Source organism: Aulonocara stuartgranti (genome assembly GCF_965226115.1).
Source record: "Aulonocara stuartgranti genome assembly, chromosome: 15".
NCBI lineage: Eukaryota > Metazoa > Chordata > Actinopteri > Cichliformes > Cichlidae > Aulonocara > Aulonocara stuartgranti.
In genome coordinates this window covers 40,868,265-40,886,299 of record NC_138951.1, presented here as the reverse complement: position 1 = coordinate 40,886,299, position 18,035 = coordinate 40,868,265, and the positions used below count along the sequence as shown (strand labels likewise).

The 18,035-nt window shown below is 41.6% G+C and overlaps 1 protein-coding gene across 1 annotated transcript; it reads right to left on the bottom strand.

The window, feature by feature from the left end:
• Positions 1 to 377: 377 nt before the first annotated feature.
• Positions 378 to 10,557, bottom strand: tomm70a (translocase of outer mitochondrial membrane 70 homolog A). The gene is made up of 12 exons (XM_082506904.1): positions 10,201 to 10,557; positions 8,538 to 8,711; positions 7,957 to 8,083; positions 7,752 to 7,861; positions 6,114 to 6,262; positions 5,631 to 5,838; positions 5,234 to 5,368; positions 5,042 to 5,149; positions 3,874 to 3,990; positions 3,414 to 3,511; positions 3,196 to 3,318; positions 378 to 2,039 (listed from the first exon to the last, which is right to left on the bottom strand). The coding sequence occupies exons 1-12, from the start codon at positions 10,432 to 10,434 to the stop codon at positions 1,886 to 1,888; spliced, it is 1,737 nt and encodes a 578-aa protein (XP_082363030.1). The 5' UTR covers positions 10,435 to 10,557; the 3' UTR covers positions 378 to 1,885.
• Positions 10,558 to 18,035: the final 7,478 nt, after the last annotated feature.

Sequence of the window (18,035 nt, the reverse complement as noted above, 5' to 3'; positions counted from 1 at the left end):
ACCCTAAAGCATCTGAAAGGTCACGCTTAAGTGTTTTAATAGATTAGCAATTTTAAAATGGCCCCTCAGAAAAAGATCTAAAAACAGCTCTGTCTTCATAAAATCCCTCACAGGAAAGTTTGCACAATTCCTATTAAACAAATCTGGGAAGGTCAGCTGTGAGGCCTTTTAGGAAATACTATGAAATGACTCTATAGTCTGTTCAATAGACATATCTTTAATACTTACGTGTGCTACTTAGCAAGAAAATCAGAAAAACTGTAAAATTCTATCAAAGTTTCAGATAATCAGAACGAAATTTAGTTTCTAACTACAGGGGTTTAAAAACAATGTGCTGCACAATCCGGGTGAACAGAAATGATCAGATGTAAAACTCATTCCAAGAATTATAACTTTATTAGGACTCATTCTTTCACTTTGGTCACCACACGTATGGTAGATGCAGAATGTCAGTGATATCAAACAGCCAAAATCTAGTTCACATCCATGTTCTGAAGGTTAAGTAAATATGGTTTTAGTTGGAGTCCGTCTCACCAGCTGCAGCTCAAAATGCATGATTTGGTTCCTTGGCATCACCACACATGCAATGATAGTGTACTGGGGGTGAGACTAATGAATGTCACAGAGAACGGGAGCTTTTTGTTGCATTTTTTTTTAAAATGCTCCAGACGTACAATCATCAGTGGTGCACAGATGCTACTTGAGAACCAAACCACACACCGTACCAAGAGATTCTCAGAGCTGCATAGGCTGGAGACAATAAGGCTCGGGTTGTTTGAAAAGGAGAGATGAAAAAAGCAAATTAGAATTAAACCAACGTGTTAAGTATTCAGTCAAAAGTAAAAGGAAATGTAGCATGAAGAAGAAAAAAAAATCACAGAAACTATAAAAAGAATCAGGTTTCCCAATTTACATGAGCTGGGGAAAAACCACTAAATACCCTTCTGACACAAGAGGCAACTTCTTTTAAAAAAAGAAGAAAAAAAAACTAAAAACAAAGTTGGCTAAGTTTGTCTAATCAGTGTTCTGCAAAAAAACAAAAGCCTCAAAAAGGGTTTTCCTAGTGTTCAAGACAGCACGAGCATTGCATTTACATTAATTTATAAAGTGAACATGCTGCACGAAGTATATAAAAAAGCAAACAGGCAATCCCACCATTTAAAACGAAAGAAAAAAAAACTTTGCCTAAACTCTGTAGGCTTGTATCCTGGGATCAACTCCAGCATTTCAATACAGACATTGTACATTTGACTATAATTTTAATCTTGCATTCAGAACTGATACTGTATGTTACAATATGGGAGTAGGTGGACACAAACACTTTAGATCAGCATCAAGTAACAAGTGAACAGTCCATTGGAACTATAAAGCTCTCACAGTATTGTCTGTCGATTTAAAAGTGTCTCCAAACCCTTGTGGGTTCAACAGACTGAACATTTCAATTCTCTCTACATCTTCTGACACGTATACGTCTCACTCATCTACACTTTCCCTCCATAAATGACAACCTTTATTTTCATTCTGAGCCATAAAAAAAAAAGACAATGACGCCATTGTGGAATTAAGTGTCAGCATAAAGGGCGGTGTTGGTTAAAATCCACCCCCCACCCCAGCCACCCCACATCCTGATAAACCACTGAGTCTACCAGAGACCAGGCTCATAGCCTCGGTTTGACTTTGAGTACAAATCTGGTTTCCATGAAAATAATCCCCTTCAGTGTGACGTAAACAGTATATATTCAGGGTTTGTCCTTTTTTTCAAATTCCCCCCCATATCATCCAGTATTTATTTTTTAACAAATCAAAGTGAAGTCAGACAGTTGCACTTTTAACACAGTTAGATTCAACAATGAAGACTGAGATTGGCGATCCATTGGCAAAACGGTTACAGAGTCGGAGGTTTCAGCCCGTACTTCCTCGCCACTTCTGTCTGGGCGTAGGCGGCGTCACATAACGAGTACAAGTGGGCCATCTCCATCTCTGACTTCGCTAGGTTAATTGCTTTGTTGAACATCTCGATCGCCTTGTCAAGATTGCCCCTGTAAAAAGAAAACACTCCAGTTATACCAAGCACTTGAAAAATGTGTAGATTTGATCATTTTTACCACCACAGGAATTTTTTCCCAGGGACTGTGTTTCCATAGCAGTCATCAGAGTTTTAAGTTCTTGGAGGCATCATCTTACTCCCAAAAGAGTCCCATAATGTAAGATCACTAAGCCGAGTGTGGAGCTGCAGCTTCACACTTGGCTGTGAACTGCTGCAGTGCGAGGTGGAGGCCACCACCTGCTAAAGCCAACAGAACCACATCATCTAAGAAAAGCAGAGATGAGATTCTGAGACCGCCCAAGCAGAAGCCTTCCTTCACTTGGCTACACCTAGAAATTCTGTCCATAAGATCATGAACAGAATCAGTGACAAAGTGCAGTCGTGGTAGAGTAACACCCACCAAGAATGAGTTCGACTTATTGTCGGCTAAGCATACCAAGCTCTTGCAACGGCTGTATACAGATCGAATGGCTCCTAGCAACGGGCCAGACAGCCCACGACAGGCGCCAAACACCTTGTGACCACAGCTCAGTACAGCAGCTTCAGCATTGAGGCGCTCCCGATACGCTGAACTGTTGTTTAGGCGAGTGCAGAGGACAGTCAGCACCCGTTCCCTGACCCAAAGGTGCAGGGGGAAAAAAAACAAAAAAAACCTCTTGTCAATCGTGAAAAGCCCCAATTTACAGGGAGCAAGTTGAGGGAATACTAAGATGCCCACCCCAGCCCACAGCCTCCCACCACGGGCAAGTCTAGATTGAGACAGACTGGTTACAGGATTACAATATTTCCTATTCCTCCTTTTCCTAACATTAACAAGGGCTCATCCAGACCCAGGAACCTGTCACACCTGAAGTAAGAATCAGATCCTTAAACCGCAAACATGATGTTTGTAACACTTCAACCAGTCTGTTCAAAATGGTACAAATATATTCCTTTAGGGGCAACACAAAAGCACAAAGCGCAGCAGCTGACTGCTTTCTCTCATTTAGTGTTTTATAAAGAAGAAAAATGCACACTATGGGACTCCTAAAAACATCCTGACAGAAATACCAGCATGCTACCATTTTTATCTTTGTACAAGTGAAAACATTACAAAGCAGCAGAGAAATCATCCCTGGGAACAAACACTCACATACTGTGTGACTCACCTTTGAACTTCAATGGTTCCCATGGTTTCATAGGCAAAATCACATTTGTTGTCGATCTCAATTGCCTTACTGATGAGGTCGAGACCCAAGTCGAGATCCTGTTTCCACTGAAGCTGCAACAAACTGCAGACAGAGCAAACAACATGTCACATTTACACAAACAAATCAGAGACATTATATGGATCAATATAGCCACATAACAGGGGAGAAACCCTTACCCCTTGTGGACATATGTTGTAGCATTGTCTGGTTCCAGTTCAATACACTTGTCGTACATTTCATCGGCTTTTCCAAATTGCTGCTGATCAGTCAAAGCCTGAGAAGTACACAGGAGGACTGGTAAAAACGTGCCCACCAGGCATGAAAGCGACACTTTCCCATCCCAACAGGATTATAATGCTTTCACAAAATTACTAAAAATAAATCAGTGCACATATTAACCACATTTCCAAGCAAATGTGGGAAATGTTAAGGATTTATGGCTATTTTGAATACATATCATGAGGAGTTGGCCAAATCAAGATAAGCAGTTTTGTTACAATAAGCTATCACAGAGAAAGAGAAGACTGCAAACAAGTATTAAAACAGAACAGAAACACACGGTATTTCTATTTCATGTGTTAATGTAACACTACAGCCTGTCACATTTTGTTTATATCCATCTCCAGCCGAGCATACCTGAGCGTAGAGAGCGTAGCCCTCTGCACATTTTGGAAACCTCCGGATAACATCTTCAAAGCCATCCATGGCTGTCTGTATTTGTGAAATATTACTTCCAGTATATGCTTGTCTGTACTGAAGGACAGAAGAGTCAAATGAAAATGATAAATGGCACAGACAAAAATCACCATATGATCATATAATGAATAGAAATAATTAAACATTTAAGGCAAAATCAGGCAGTTACAGACAGCAGGAACTGGGATGCTCAGACCATTAAGAGGAAACTGAAAGTGATCAGTGAAAAGTGGGATATGCTTGAGGACCAGAGAGCAGGTTTTTCAGGCTTTATCTCAAACATGACTTGCATCCAAACTTTCAAAGACTTCTGGCATATCTTCCAGGTCTCCTCATACCGTTAGCCATTCCTGCTATTTTGGAAAAGTTACCCTAAAATTCTCTCTTCTATTGTGACTTTATATCAGCGCTCCCCAACCTTTTGTGCCACGGACGGTTTAATGCCAGACCTTTAAGCTGTTGCGGATAAATACAACAAAATAAGATGATACGATAATAATACTACAATAATAATAAACGTGACTTCACTGTGTAATTGTGTAACTTTATTAGCAGCGTCCTCCTAAAACGCACCAACAACACTGAGAGTAACATCCTCCTCTCTGCCCCTTAATGTACTCTGGTCGCTATGGTGATATGTAAATATTTCTTTCAAAATAAGACGCACAACTACAACACGAGATTAGACCCAGGGAAACCGGGTTAACGATAAAAGCCCTGAAAACCATAACTTTCACACCCGAGCCTCAACTCTCACGGTCCGGTACCAAACGACCAGGCCACGGACCGGTGGTTGGGGGCCGCTGCTTTATAATATTATATATGTAGATTACTCAGACACACCGTCTAAAGGCTTAAGGAACCCTGCACTGTCTTGTTGTCCCTTTTATTTTGTCACCATCACTTTGGGACTGCAGGGTGACCTGTGGAGTTCTGCCTACACCCTGCTGGTGTGTGCCGGTTCTGAATCAGTGCTGATGTGGACTGATCTCTCCAACAATCTTACCTTCTGTGATTTTTGAATAGTTTCAGATAGTAGTTGAACCTGTGCATTGTTACATATGAAGAGCTGCACTGCTTTTAACTTTGCCTTTATCTGGTTACTTACAAGGGCAAAGCACTTCTGTGCCTGCGCCAGAGCAGAGTCAGGCCTGAGCAGGATGCACTGATCAAAGTCTACCACTGCCTCATCCACCTGGTCGAGCAGGATCTTCAGCTGAGAGAGAATACATGCATAACTGGATGTTAACAGTTATTACACCAAATCAACAGCAGGTTACTAGTTTACCCTCACTCGTACCTGCCCCCTGTGATGATACACATCAGGGTTCCGCGTGTCGATCTCTGCGGCCATGTTGAAATCCTGTGTAGAGAGCATTGGCTGCTGCTGCTGCATGTACATGCTTCCACGCTTGATCAGCGCATTGGCCCTCAGCTGTAAAGTTCAGATAAGAGTACAGAAGGCTTTTTAAGACTCCTGTAAAGAAATGGTTTTTGGAGCTTACAAATTATGTGATCTAAAAAACAGGCATGCTCCCAAAGTCACAACTTGGTAAGCCTATTCATCTTCTGGCTAAAACCTAGCTTGTCAGGCAAAATTCTGCAAGAAGTACAATAAAATTACCCGAGACCGTTATTTGACTTTTTAGTCTTTCCACACAAACAACCAAAATACCCCAATAATAAATCGTCTGTACCTTCACGTTGGCGTCCTGCATGTTGATGACCCGATCCAAGTCGGGCTGAGCAGCAGTAGAGTTTCCAATCAGAAGGTAGAAGGTGGCGCGCAGCAGCAGCGCCTCAGCGGTGTATCTTCCTCCTGACTCGATCTCCTTGGTGCATTCGCTGATGATTTTGTCATAATTTTCCTCCTCCATGTACTGTTTTGCCTTCAGGTACCCAGAGCTAAGCATATAGGGAAAACTATTACCTACAGAAATGTCTCCTAATGAGCACACACCACCAGTTTTTAAATTAGCATACCATGACAACTTTAGTCTAATTAAGCCTGCCTGCTTTCGTTAGTCTAAATACGTGCGACAACATGCAGGTTAGATTTGAATTATTCTTCTCAAGAATGGTGCCATAAATAAACACAGTGCTACAGATTCTTTACATTGTTCTGTAACAACAGAAACCGTAGGTTATGAAAAAAGTTTGGATTAAGAAGATATGCCAACCTCTCTGAGACCTCTGCTGCCTCGCCCTCCTTATCCTTGTCTTCGTCTTTCTTCTCCCCCTTCTGCAGAGGCTGGGAGATTATGTCATCAGTGAAGGAGCTAAAGTACGACTTGATGAACTGAGGCGAAGGCATCATTGGCTCACGGTTCTGCAACAAAATGTTTTTGGGAAAAAGAAAAAAAAAGTTCAATGTGAAGATAAAGGCAAAGAAAACTAAAAGTGTCTGAAAGTAGAGCTGGGCGATAGAACGATAACGATATGTATCGCGATATAACTTTTACTCGATAGAGAAATTAAGCTATCGCGATAGACCTCGCCGCTCTTGTCCTCAAAAAAAAAAAAAAAAAAAAAAAAAAAGGTCAGCCAATCCAAATTAAGTAGCGCAGAGCCGAACCAATCACAGCCGCAGCGTCACGTCGCGTGACTTGTTACATACAGCACAAGTGCCAAGCCGCACGTGTGTTTGTTTGGGAAGCAGCCAGCGGGTAATGGAGGAAATGAGTGTGCCGACTAGAAAAATCAACCGAGCGTGACCGAAGAGAAAACAGATGATGGTTCCAATGCCGGAGAGATTGTCGAACGGAAGAGCCATAGAAGTTCCGTAGTGTGAAGGTATTTCGGCTATTTCAAGTCTGACTAAAAACAGAGTAGCGTGCACTGTAAATTGTGCCGAAAGCAAGTCTGGAAATACAATAAACTGGTGCATGCGTCACACTGTGCGCCACGTTATTGTTTCGGTGAAATGAATTTCTACAATACTGTTACTGTTAATTCTACTCTCTGCAGTGTTTAAATGCTTACATATACACACAGTTACTGTCCCTCCACACATACGACTCGGTTCTGCTTCTATGCCCCAGCTTTGTTTACTTTTTCCCACCGAGGCTTCTAGACTTCTGATTGGCCAACATTTCTGCACGGTTAGGAATCTAGCGCCACCTGCTGCTTTGGCATGTTCATAGCAGCGTTTGCCTTCATTTCTGCCTTTATGTGTGGACGGGATTATTTTTTAAAACGAAAACGGAAAATCTCAGTTTTCAAAAATACCCGTGTACGTGTGGACGTAGCCTCAGTCTCTGACTGGAAGCGCTAATTCGTCATTCGGCTTTTGTCAGACTAAAGTAACTGTTAAAACTGTTTGAAAAGCTCAGCTATACAACAAGGAGAGATTGAGAATTTCCTTTTAGTTCTCAGTTTATTTGATATTGACAAAAGTTAGTCAGTTTTGTCTGTTCTTCTGTAAAACAAACTAAGATTTATTTTTAGAATTAATATTTTGTTTCTAAGTGGAATTGACAATTTAGTCTGTTTCGTTTGTTCTATTTTGAAACTTAAACGCTTTAGCGGCTGCCTTTTGTGTAGTTTGCAATATTTGCCTTTATTTATCTGAAAAAGTCTCATGTTCCTTAAGTACATCTACCCTGTTGAACTTATTATGGGAAATAAATATTTAAATAAAAACAAGCTGCTGATTATTTCACATTTTACTTGTGAGCAACGGCACATTTAAATCTTACAAATATAGTTATTTGGCTTATATCGTGATAGATATCGTTATCACCTGAAATGAAAAAAACATATCGTGATATGAAAAAAAATCTCATATCGCCCAGCTCTATCTGAAAGTGAACAAACACCTTGTACTTGTCTTTGGCCTTCTCTTTCCCAAGCTGCTTTAGCACCTTGTCTGCTAGCAGCATGCTCTGTTGGTTCTGGAAGGCCTCGAGAATACACACCGCTGTGACATCTGGAGATCACAGGAGAAAAACGCAGCAGACTGTCAATGAGAGTTGCACGTCAAAAGTTAAACTTGGAACAAACATTTTTATAAAAACATCTCACCCTCTAGACACTCCTTCCTGTTTTCTAGTCTCTCCAGAGCTTTAGCCCTCCTGAACAGAGCCTTCACATAGCGTGGATTCAGCTCAACAGCCTTACTGCAATCCTGTACCACCTCTGTCCACTTCATCTGAAATCAAAGGTTCAGTTAAGTTTTAATTTGAAACATCCCTGCTGTGTCTCAATGAGAGATCACTTTAACCTCTCGCTGAGACAAAATGAGATACTTTGTGCGGTAAATCCTCAAATATAAAAGAGGAAAGTTAAGACTCAAACACAATCTTGTCCAAAGAACACGAACCGTTTGCTTCTGCAGGAGCCGACAGAAACCACAGTTTGTTTCATTTAGCATGCCATCAGGGTGTGAGAACAGCAGGACTTTTTAACTAAAGCCATTTTAGGTCCAACCCAACCAGCTTAACCTAGTGAACATCTCTGGGGACAATATCTAACTGAGAACAGTAATAACACTTAAACTGGGGTAGCTGGAGCTCAGTGTACACATTATGCTTCTGAAAATGTGCCTTTAATTATTTTTAAACTCTACAACAACTTCTGCATAGTTTACAGGAGGTTGTGCCAACCTGCTGTTCGTAGGCTGCAGCTCTGTTCTGGTAAAACGTTGACAAATCCGACTTCTGCTCTGTGGGGCACAGAGCAATGGCCTCTGTGTAGCACTGTATGGCGTTTTCATACTTTCCAGCTTTGAAGTACTTGTTGCCTTTGTTCTTAGATGCTTGGGCCCGATCCAAAGGACTCTAAATGAAAAAACAAAGAGAGAGAAGGACAATTATTGATTTGTCCAATAAACTGGAAACGTGACCAAGGAAACAAAAAAAATTTATGACAACTACGCAACAACTGACCGACAGTCTGAGGTTTGCCGAACAAATTGGTGAGCTGCTGCAGTAATTATTGACACCAAGGGCACACTGAATGCCTGATTATGCACTGCATGCACAAATGCTTTTCCCCCACTCTACATAACACCAGCATACAACCAAAAACTTTAAGTACACGCAATTAATTTCACCCAAAACCTCAGTAGCATGCAGAGTCTTGGTAATTTCACCCTGGATGCTTCCTTTCGCTAGAATAAATACAGAACTCTTATCTACACTTTTACACTGTGTCGAGAGCAATTAGTGTGATCATTTTAGAGGCCTTTGGAAAGGCACAGTAGGTCCTGTGCCATGTCTTGAGCCACTCATAATTTCTTAATATTATACTGGGAAATATGTGGCAGCAAAGTATGTAAGGCAAAAACAGAGTTTGTACGAAAGTTAATATTTAGTATGACCACAAAAAAGACATCAGGGTTGATTATACACATAACCAGGAATGGCTTACAGGCATACTTAACAGAAATATGTGCATTTTTTGGTTATTTACGTCTATTTCATAAACAAAAATGAATTTCTCGCTCAAGTAAATAAAATCCTACTTTACAAAAACAAAAGAGTTTAACATGTGTTTTATTAAGGTCCTGATGATTTTCCTGAACTAAGAACAGAAACTTCTGTATCTACCTAATAAAACGTTGGTCTTTCATCCATTTCAGTTAGAATTGTCCTACCCATGTGTGTCACACCGTTTTAAGATCATGTAAAAACTTTAGTAAGATGTACATGTAACAGAAAGTAAACCGAAAATGTTTAACATCTATTTAAAACGCACTGGCTTCATTACACTGTTTAGCAAATACAGCCCATCACTGAGGACATTATGCATGACAGTGGAGAGTAAATGAGGTGACAGTCACCTTTGGCTGCTACACTGTCTCTACCTAAAACAGACTCGAACCATCCCCGCCCAACGTCACTTTCTGGGAAAGCAGCCTTAGCCAGCTAAACATTAGTTACAAAACTCAAACCTCATTTCGGGTAATTATTATTATCATGTGGTTGATATCTATTTTACCGCTCAGCATCGGGAATTTTGGCGTCAGATACGGACGTTTTTCAAGTCTTTTGACGCAAACATTTGCAGCCAGGCATGCTGACCTAGCTACTGTTAGCTTGAGTGCTAGCTCTCTAGCGATTAGCATAAGCTAATCTGGCTCCAGTGGACCGGCTGCTGCCGGCCTTGCACTGCGGAGGTAGAGCAGCTGCTTAGAGGCGGTAACGTCCGATGTCCTTGACTGTATTTTTATGGCAATGACACGGTTAGTCAGAAGAGTGTACCCACTGCACGGACACCCATCATGCTAATGTGATAAGAGTGAAATGAGGGCGGCAGAAGCGTCACCATGCTCTCCTGCTCTCGGCCGGATCGAGATTCGCCGTCCTGGCCCTGCACGGGGCTGGCGCTGCCTTCAGGTGTTTTCCGCTCCCCGGTCCCCTTCTTTTCCTTCGTCCTGCTGCGGTTCCATAGGTAGACCGCCCCGACTCCGAGTACTATGGGAGCCCCCACTAACAGGGCCAGCTGCCACCGGGGTAGTCCAGTCCCAGACTGCGGCTCGACTGGCTTCGAAGCAGCCATGATGTACAAGTGAGCAATAGTTAACCAGCCAGCAGCACCACCTCCTGCATACAGCGTGACCGAGCTCGGCTTCTTCTTCCCGTGCTCCGCGAGGTCACAGACACCAAGGAATCATGGGATACTAAGAGAAGGGGAACCCACGGGGCTGAGTGTAGTTGCAGTCTTATATCGACGATTTGTAGTCCAAACATCTCCAGACCACCAGCTACCGCCTTTCCAGTGCAGTTTGTAGGCTAGAACAGAGAGGTTTGTTATGAACCACTGACCACGTGGACCAAGCACTTTGTTGACTGATATTACAGCGACGCCTGCTATATTATTAAGACTTCATAAACAATCAACAGTGATGGCTACGCTACACTTTAGCTATCAGCGAGGGAGCTAATGTAAATAGCAGCAGTGTTACTTGCCAGTGATTACAGTCTGGGAGCATTTAAAAAAAAAAGCGTGTCACGTCTGGAAGAGAAAACACGCACGTCTCTCAGTTCCGGGGCCTGTCTGATACCCTGTCTGGGCCTTTTGGACCCCTCACTGATGAGGTATTTTTCCTCATTGAGAAGACATGTAGAGTTGTGGGCTGTGGATTAATGTGTTGTCTAGAGATCCGGCCTCCCGTTGTTATTATCTCATTGCTGAGATGTCCAGAAGCAGTCAGCTTGGATGTTTTGTGAGAGGAAGCCAGTGTTAGAGGATGTATCACAGCAGGCAGCAGTACCCTGCTGACTGTTTTAAATGTTTTGAAATCTGATTGATATTTAATAGGGGTTTTGTGCCCTTCTGTTGTGTACTGTGGGTGAAGTGTGCACAGCAGATCAGCAGTTCAACAACAGCAGTAGGAGCGACCCAGTTAACTCTTATTGTTCTGTGTATGGACTTACGCTACAAGTAACACACACACACACACACACACACACACACACACACACACACACACACACACAGTTTGACATGTGTGTCAGAGTACTGTGCATCTCTGAAGTTCCTTCAATCCCTTTAAATTTGTTCCCAGTATACAATTCCTGAAATCCAGACGGGTGTTTGGAACATGTTTCCCCTGCACCAGTCTAGTTTGATTTCTTTTTTAAATAAGCACATCAGTACACGCATTTGTACTGATAGGGATTGTTATTACAGATTCAAAGCTTTTTCAAGGAAGTCATTCTGTTATTGTTTAAATCTGAAAACTTTTTTTTAAGATTTTAATTTTCTTGTACTTGCTGTTGAATATATGGAGGTGCATTATAATGCACTGCCCCACTGGGGCTTTCAATTGCCTTTGCAGCATGACTGATTTATACACCAGCACCACTGTAGTGGAGCAAAAAACCTGCATTTATTACCTTTTAGCATCATCAAAGATTCATTTTGAGAGAAACTTTATTATTTAAAATTTGAATTAGCATTTGTTTCTGTGCATTTAGTTGTAAAGAACATGGACTATTCAAACAAAGTCATTATCTATGTGAGAGTATCATTTAAAACTTTTTGGTCCTCTATTATCAAGAGTTTCTTGAGTTTTGTAGAGAAGCCTTCTTTAAGCCCTTTTATGATACTTGAGACTCTGTTTTTTGCCACGTCAGTGTAAATGGCTGAGCTCTTTTAAGCTTTACCGTGTATTTGTCGACAGTCTCTTTAATCCCGCTCACAGGTCACAGAGATCAGAATTAAGGAGCTCATGACGAGTGGATCAGACAACTTTTACCATGAATGGCAGAGACTAATCCGGTATAATATTGCTGTAAGTTTGCAAAATATATTTTTGGAAGCTTAAATAAGGTGGTACGGTGTGGATGAGCACGGCCACCCTTCCATTGTTTAAGTAAATCTGCCAGAAAGTAACTGCTCAGCCATCTGTGGTGTGTGTGTGTGTGTTTACATGTACACTTCAATGGCTAGTGTGATATAATGCCATGATGCATTTTTTGTAATCAGTGTTTTAATGTCTCATTTTGTTTTTAAAATCAAGCCCTCAGTTCTTGTTTTTATCTTTTCTGAGCTGCAGGCAAAGCTAATTGTGTCCAAAACAATCTTGTTTACGTACAAACTAACAAATCCGACCTCCTCAGAAAGAAACACTATTTGTAAGCAGAGCGTTTGAGCTCTAGAGGGCACCACTGTAGAGCCGGTGTTTGGGCTTGGTAATGGCAGATGGAAGATAATCAGCTGTTAAACTACGACTGTGTTATATCTCCAAGTAGTCTTCAGGAACAGTTCTTGAAGGACATCCAAAGCTCTTCTTTGGATGTTGCTGCCTTTTATTCTGCTCTCTGCCAAGATCCCACACTGCTTCAGTAACGTTGAGGTCCAGACTCTGTAGAGATGAATCCATGACTGATAGTGTTGCTTTGTGTGTTTGAAATAATTGTCACGCTAAAAAAAGAAGACGCCACTGTGTTTTCCAGTTACTGTTGTACCGCTCTCCTGATCTCTTCCTTACATATTAACGATCATTCAAACCGAGTAGTTAACATCTTTTGTTGATTTTTAGTCAAGTTTATGTGCAGTTTGACATACCGTGGCCTTTTCTCCGTTTCCCTTCCACTCAGATCATTTCTGATGAGACTACAGCAAACAGTGGCTCAACTGCAAGATGCATCTCTCAGGTCCTGTCTGGATCTGGACCTCAGATCTGGCTTGTTTTCTATTGCTTAAAGACATGACTTTCAGCTACTGTTCATCTGCTATAAATGCATTTTTATATACTGCCACTTCTCTTGATAGTTCCTTCACATCTGCCCTCATATCGGTAATTTTCATCGATTCAACTAAAGAAATGGGGTCAAATTATGTTTTGTTTTATTGTTTTGTGACAGGCTGCTAAGAAGAAAAGTGCCTAAAGATACTATGTATAGTTCTTTTTAGCAAGTTGTCTTATGTGTAGACATAACACCAGTTCATCCCTTGAGTTAGGTGCCTTATGTTTGAATGGTTCTTAGTTTTGTGTGAAGGGGCTTAACAATTAAAAGACATGGTCAGAGACAAGGACCGCACTGAAAATGAGTTAAAAACGTATTTCCAAAGACCTGCAGAAAGCCTGAGGCAAAATATCACAATAAGGAGGTGGGGGTCGTGGGGGTCTGGCAGACATAATATGGTCATTGCAGTGGTGCATTGGTACAACTTTTAAACCTGATCAATTTTAAACTCGTGACACATCTTTTCACTTATACAGGCTGTTTTAATCAATTTAATCACTTTGATGTTTTACTTTAAGTCAACAAAAATGAATTATTAGTCTGACAATCAAGCCTTTGATACTTCCCCAGCACTTACTAAAAATAATTACACGCATGTATGGAATGCAGTTCTTTTGCATACAACCTTGTATGCAGTGTACAGTGTGGTGTTCATACTTTTACATTACAAAACAAAAATCTAAGTAGTTTTGAAAGCATGCGCAAAATGCAGTTGCTAAAAGTGAACGTTTCATTTTCACTCTGAGAAGTAAAACATGCAGTAAATGTAAACATACATGTCAGTTACTTTGCCTGTTTCAACCAGTCTTATGAAGCCATGCATGTATAAAGTATCAGCCCTGTTCAGCACACACCAACCAGCCAATTCTAACATTTAGTGACTTACTTTTAATTCATTGCTAATTCTTTTGTACTGTTCATAAAGTAAATTGGAATGTAGGATTCTTACATGTAACTTTTAGATAAAAGTCCCCTGTCACAGAGGTCCCACATGGTGCAATTTGATAAGACAAGAAATACAAGGGGTTGCTTTGGGCTGCTGAGGTTAAAGTAAGAGGTACACAGCAGGAAAATGTGAAAAAATAGGGTTTAAAATAACCATCGTTCTCAGATTAATAATTAATTCTATGATAATAAAAGACCCCACAAAAAACAATTGATTGTGGCACAGTCTCCGACTCACACTATGTGGGAGGAAGTAGTTTCTACAATCCAGACTGAATGTTGAACGTGAGACTGGATGGCACCGCTTTGTCTTCTCAGCTCAACTTTCACCTCTGACTTGCAGTGACACATTTCTTTCTTTGTTGGCAGTGTTGTGATAACTAAGGTTGAAAAGCTGTGCAGTCTACATAAAACTGGATAAAAACAGAGGGATGCTCAGGGGAGGAATCACAGTTAAGGAATGGCAGTTAGGCTGCGTTCACACTGCAGGCGAAAGTGCATCAAATCCGATTTTTTTGACCCTCTGCGACCCATATCCGATCATGGTGTGACAGTGTGAACGGCACAAATCCGATCTGGGTCACTTTCGTATGTGGTGCTGAATCCGATACATATCTGATGTTTCAGAAAGCGACTGCTGTTTGATGGTCAAGTCGCATTAAATCCATCTTTTACGTCACCGACACAAGACAGACGCCAACTATCAGCGCCAGTGAAGTGCCCGAGAAGACATCGCGAACGCTTCCTGACCATCCGGTGAAACTGCTGGGAAGACAACGTTGGAGAAACGTGAACATTTTATTTGTACTGTATAATCTGCAGATTCTGACAGAAATCTGCAGCTATCCTTTGAAGCACTGCTCCTCTCTAAAACAGCAATAAGGATCATTATTAGGTTAGTTACATTATTATGTAATTAACAAAATAACTTAAAGCAAAAATTGGGAAACGTAAAGTCCGAAGTCTTTATATTAAGGGCCATCAGTCAAACAATACAGGGAGTGCAGAATTATTAGGCAAGTTGTATTTTTGAGGAATAATGTTATTATTGAACAACAACCATGTTCTCAATGAACCCAAAAAACTCATTAATATCAAAGCTGAATGTTTTTGGAAGTAGTTTTTAGTTTGTTTTTAGTTTTAGCTATTTTAGGGGGATATCTGTGTGTGCAGGTGACTATTACTGTGCACAATTATTAGGCAACTTAACAAAAAACAAATATATACCCATTTCAATTATTTATTTTTACCAGTGACACCAATATAACATCTCCACATTCACAAATATACATTTCTGACATTCAAAAACAAAACAAAAACATATCAGCGACCAATATAGCCACCTTTCTTTGCAAGGACACTCAAAAGCCTGCCATCCATGGATTCTGTCAGAGTTTTGATCTGTTCACCATCAACATTGCGTGCAGCAGCAACCACAGCCTCCCAGACGCTGTTCAGAGAGGTGTACTGTTTTCCCTCCTTGTAAATCTCACATTTGATGATGGACCACAGGTTCTCAATGGGGTTCAGATCAGGTGAACAAGGAGGCCATGTCATTAGTTTTTCTTCTTTTATACCCTTTCTTGCCAGCCACGCTGTGGAGTACTTGGACGCGTGTGATGGAGCATTGTCCTGCATGAAAATCATGTTTTCTTGAAGGATGCAGACTTCTTCCTGTACCACTGCTTGAAGAAGGTGTCTTCCAGGAACTGGCAGTAGGACTGGGAGTTGAGCTTGACTCCATCCTCAACCCGAAAAGGCCCCACAAGCTCATCTTTGATGATACCAGCCCAAACCAGTACTCCACCTCCACCTTGCTGGCGTCTGAGTCGGACTGGAGCTCTCTGCCCTTTACCAATCCAGCCACGGGCCCATCCATCTGGCCCATCAAGACTCCCTCTCATTTCATCAGTCCATAAAACCTTAGAAAAACCAGTCTTGAGACATTTCTTGGCCCAGTCTTGACGTTTCAGCTTGTGTGTCTTGTTCAGTGGTGGTCGTCTTTCAGCCTTTCTTACCTTGGCCATGTCTCTGAGTATTGCACACCTTGTGCTTTTGGGCACTCCAGTGATGTTGCAGCTCTGAAATATGGCCAAACTGGTGGCAAGTGGCATCTTGGCAGCTGCACGCTTGACTTTTCTCAGTTCATGGGCAGTTATTTTGCGCCTTGGTTTTTCCACACGCTTCTTGCGACCCTGTTGACTATTTTGAATGAAACGCTTGATTGTTCGATGATCACGCTTCAGAAGCTTTGCAATTATGAGACTGCTGCATCCCTCTGCAAGATATCTCACTATTTTTGACTTTTCTGAGCTGTCAAGTCCTTCTTTTGACCCGTTTTGCCAAAGGAAAGGACGTTGCCTAATAATTATGCACACCTGATATAGGGTGTTGATGTCATTAGACCACACCCCTTCTCATTACAGAGATGCACATCACCTAATATGCTTAATTGGTAGTAGGCTTTCGAGCTTATACAGCTTGGAGTAAGACAACATGCATGAAGAGGATGATGTGGACAAAATACTCATTTGCCTAATAATTCTGCACTCCCTGTATTGTTTGCTCTGGGTCTAAACAGAGCGCGTTGTGTGTGACGTCTTCTTTTGCGCATGCGGCCGCTTTGGTTCACACTAGAGCGCGTTTGCTGTCTCATTTTATTTGTAGTGTGAACGAGCAGACAAAAAAATAGGATTTGATCAAAAAATCGGAATTGAGCATCAAGACCTGCAGAGTGAACGTAGCCTTAGAGAGGAAAAAGAGAAGAAGAAAATGCAAAGGAGTGGAGGGGCTAAAAGAACCACTCAGATTTAACAAACCACCCAATCAAGCTGCGTCCTTGGAATTGGCCCCCTCCCTTATTTTTCACCACGTGAGAGTGAAGAAACACAGCTGTGCCTCAGAGGGCTGAAATAGACAGAAACGCTCCGAGAGCATGTGAGAGTTGAAGCGTGGCACGCAAAGAGAAGGAAAGGTCTTACAGAAAACTGAAATCTGCTTTCAAATAAAATAAGAAACTAAAAAAAAACTTAAACAACTGTGAGGAAGAGCTTTGAGAGGAAGACCTGAACTCTCAGGAGATCTGTGTAACAACAAAGCGATGAGCTCAGTGTCTCGGGATGAACACAACATAAAGAGAATAAACCCTGAAAGGAAACTGGATACCAAGATGTGGGGAAAAAGGTGATGAAGAAAATGAAAATGTCCTTTTTAAATATTTTTCCTTCCTCTTTTCAAGTTTTACCTGTCTGGAACAAGGATTCTTTTCTTTTGAGGCTTCTGTGGAACAATGTAAGGTTGTCTTTCCTTTTCTGAGGAGGGCCACATTTTGACAATATCCTACGAGGTGTCGGTGAGCTCCTGTGGAGACTGGCTAATGAGCAAATAGTGAGACATGTCTCTAGAAGATGTCAAAAGCACCACCAGCCTTGGGGCTGAAAGCAGTGCTTCAGATCGTTCCAGTGGCCACTGTCTGAACCAAAATCAGGACCAGGGGGTGAACCAGAGTGAAGGCCAGGATGGGATCGTTCTGGACCGTATCGGCTGTCTGTTAGTGGATAAGTTGGATCCCAGTGACTTCACTGGGAGGTTTTCAAAGATCCAGTTGAGGTCCAAAAATATGAGAAGGATCATTAATAGAGGTATGTGGAGGCTGGCTCTAAAAACTTTGTTTGTTTTGTTTTCTTCTTCTGAGGAGCACAAATGCGAATGAACACAAGATGGGTCAACACAGAGAGGAGGCAATGAGATACATGTTTTGTAATATTCCCAGGACGTTTGAATGTGATTGCTTATCTGTCATGACCTGAGGAGTTACGTTTAAGGGTGGAAATGGCAGAAAGGCAGGTCGAACATCCAGCTGAAAAAAACGATCCTCCGCTTGTCAGCTGGAATGTGGGTGTGTGCGGTTTTTAGCCGCTTTGAGATTTGAAATGGCTCTTTGTTGTCACTTGGAAACTC

Coding starts and splice junctions, on each gene's coding strand:
- tomm70a (XM_082506904.1), bottom strand. CDS start 10,434: ATGGCTGCTTCGAAGCCAGTCGAGCCGCAGTCTGGGACTGGACTACCC. Junction 5,150..5,233: donor TGTATCATCACAGGGGGCAG/GTACGAGTGAGG, acceptor ATTCTCTCTCAG/CTGAAGATCCTGCTCGACCA. Junction 2,040..3,195: donor GGAACCATTGAAGTTCAAAG/GTGAGTCACACA, acceptor TTCTTTTTACAG/GGGCAATCTTGACAAGGCGA.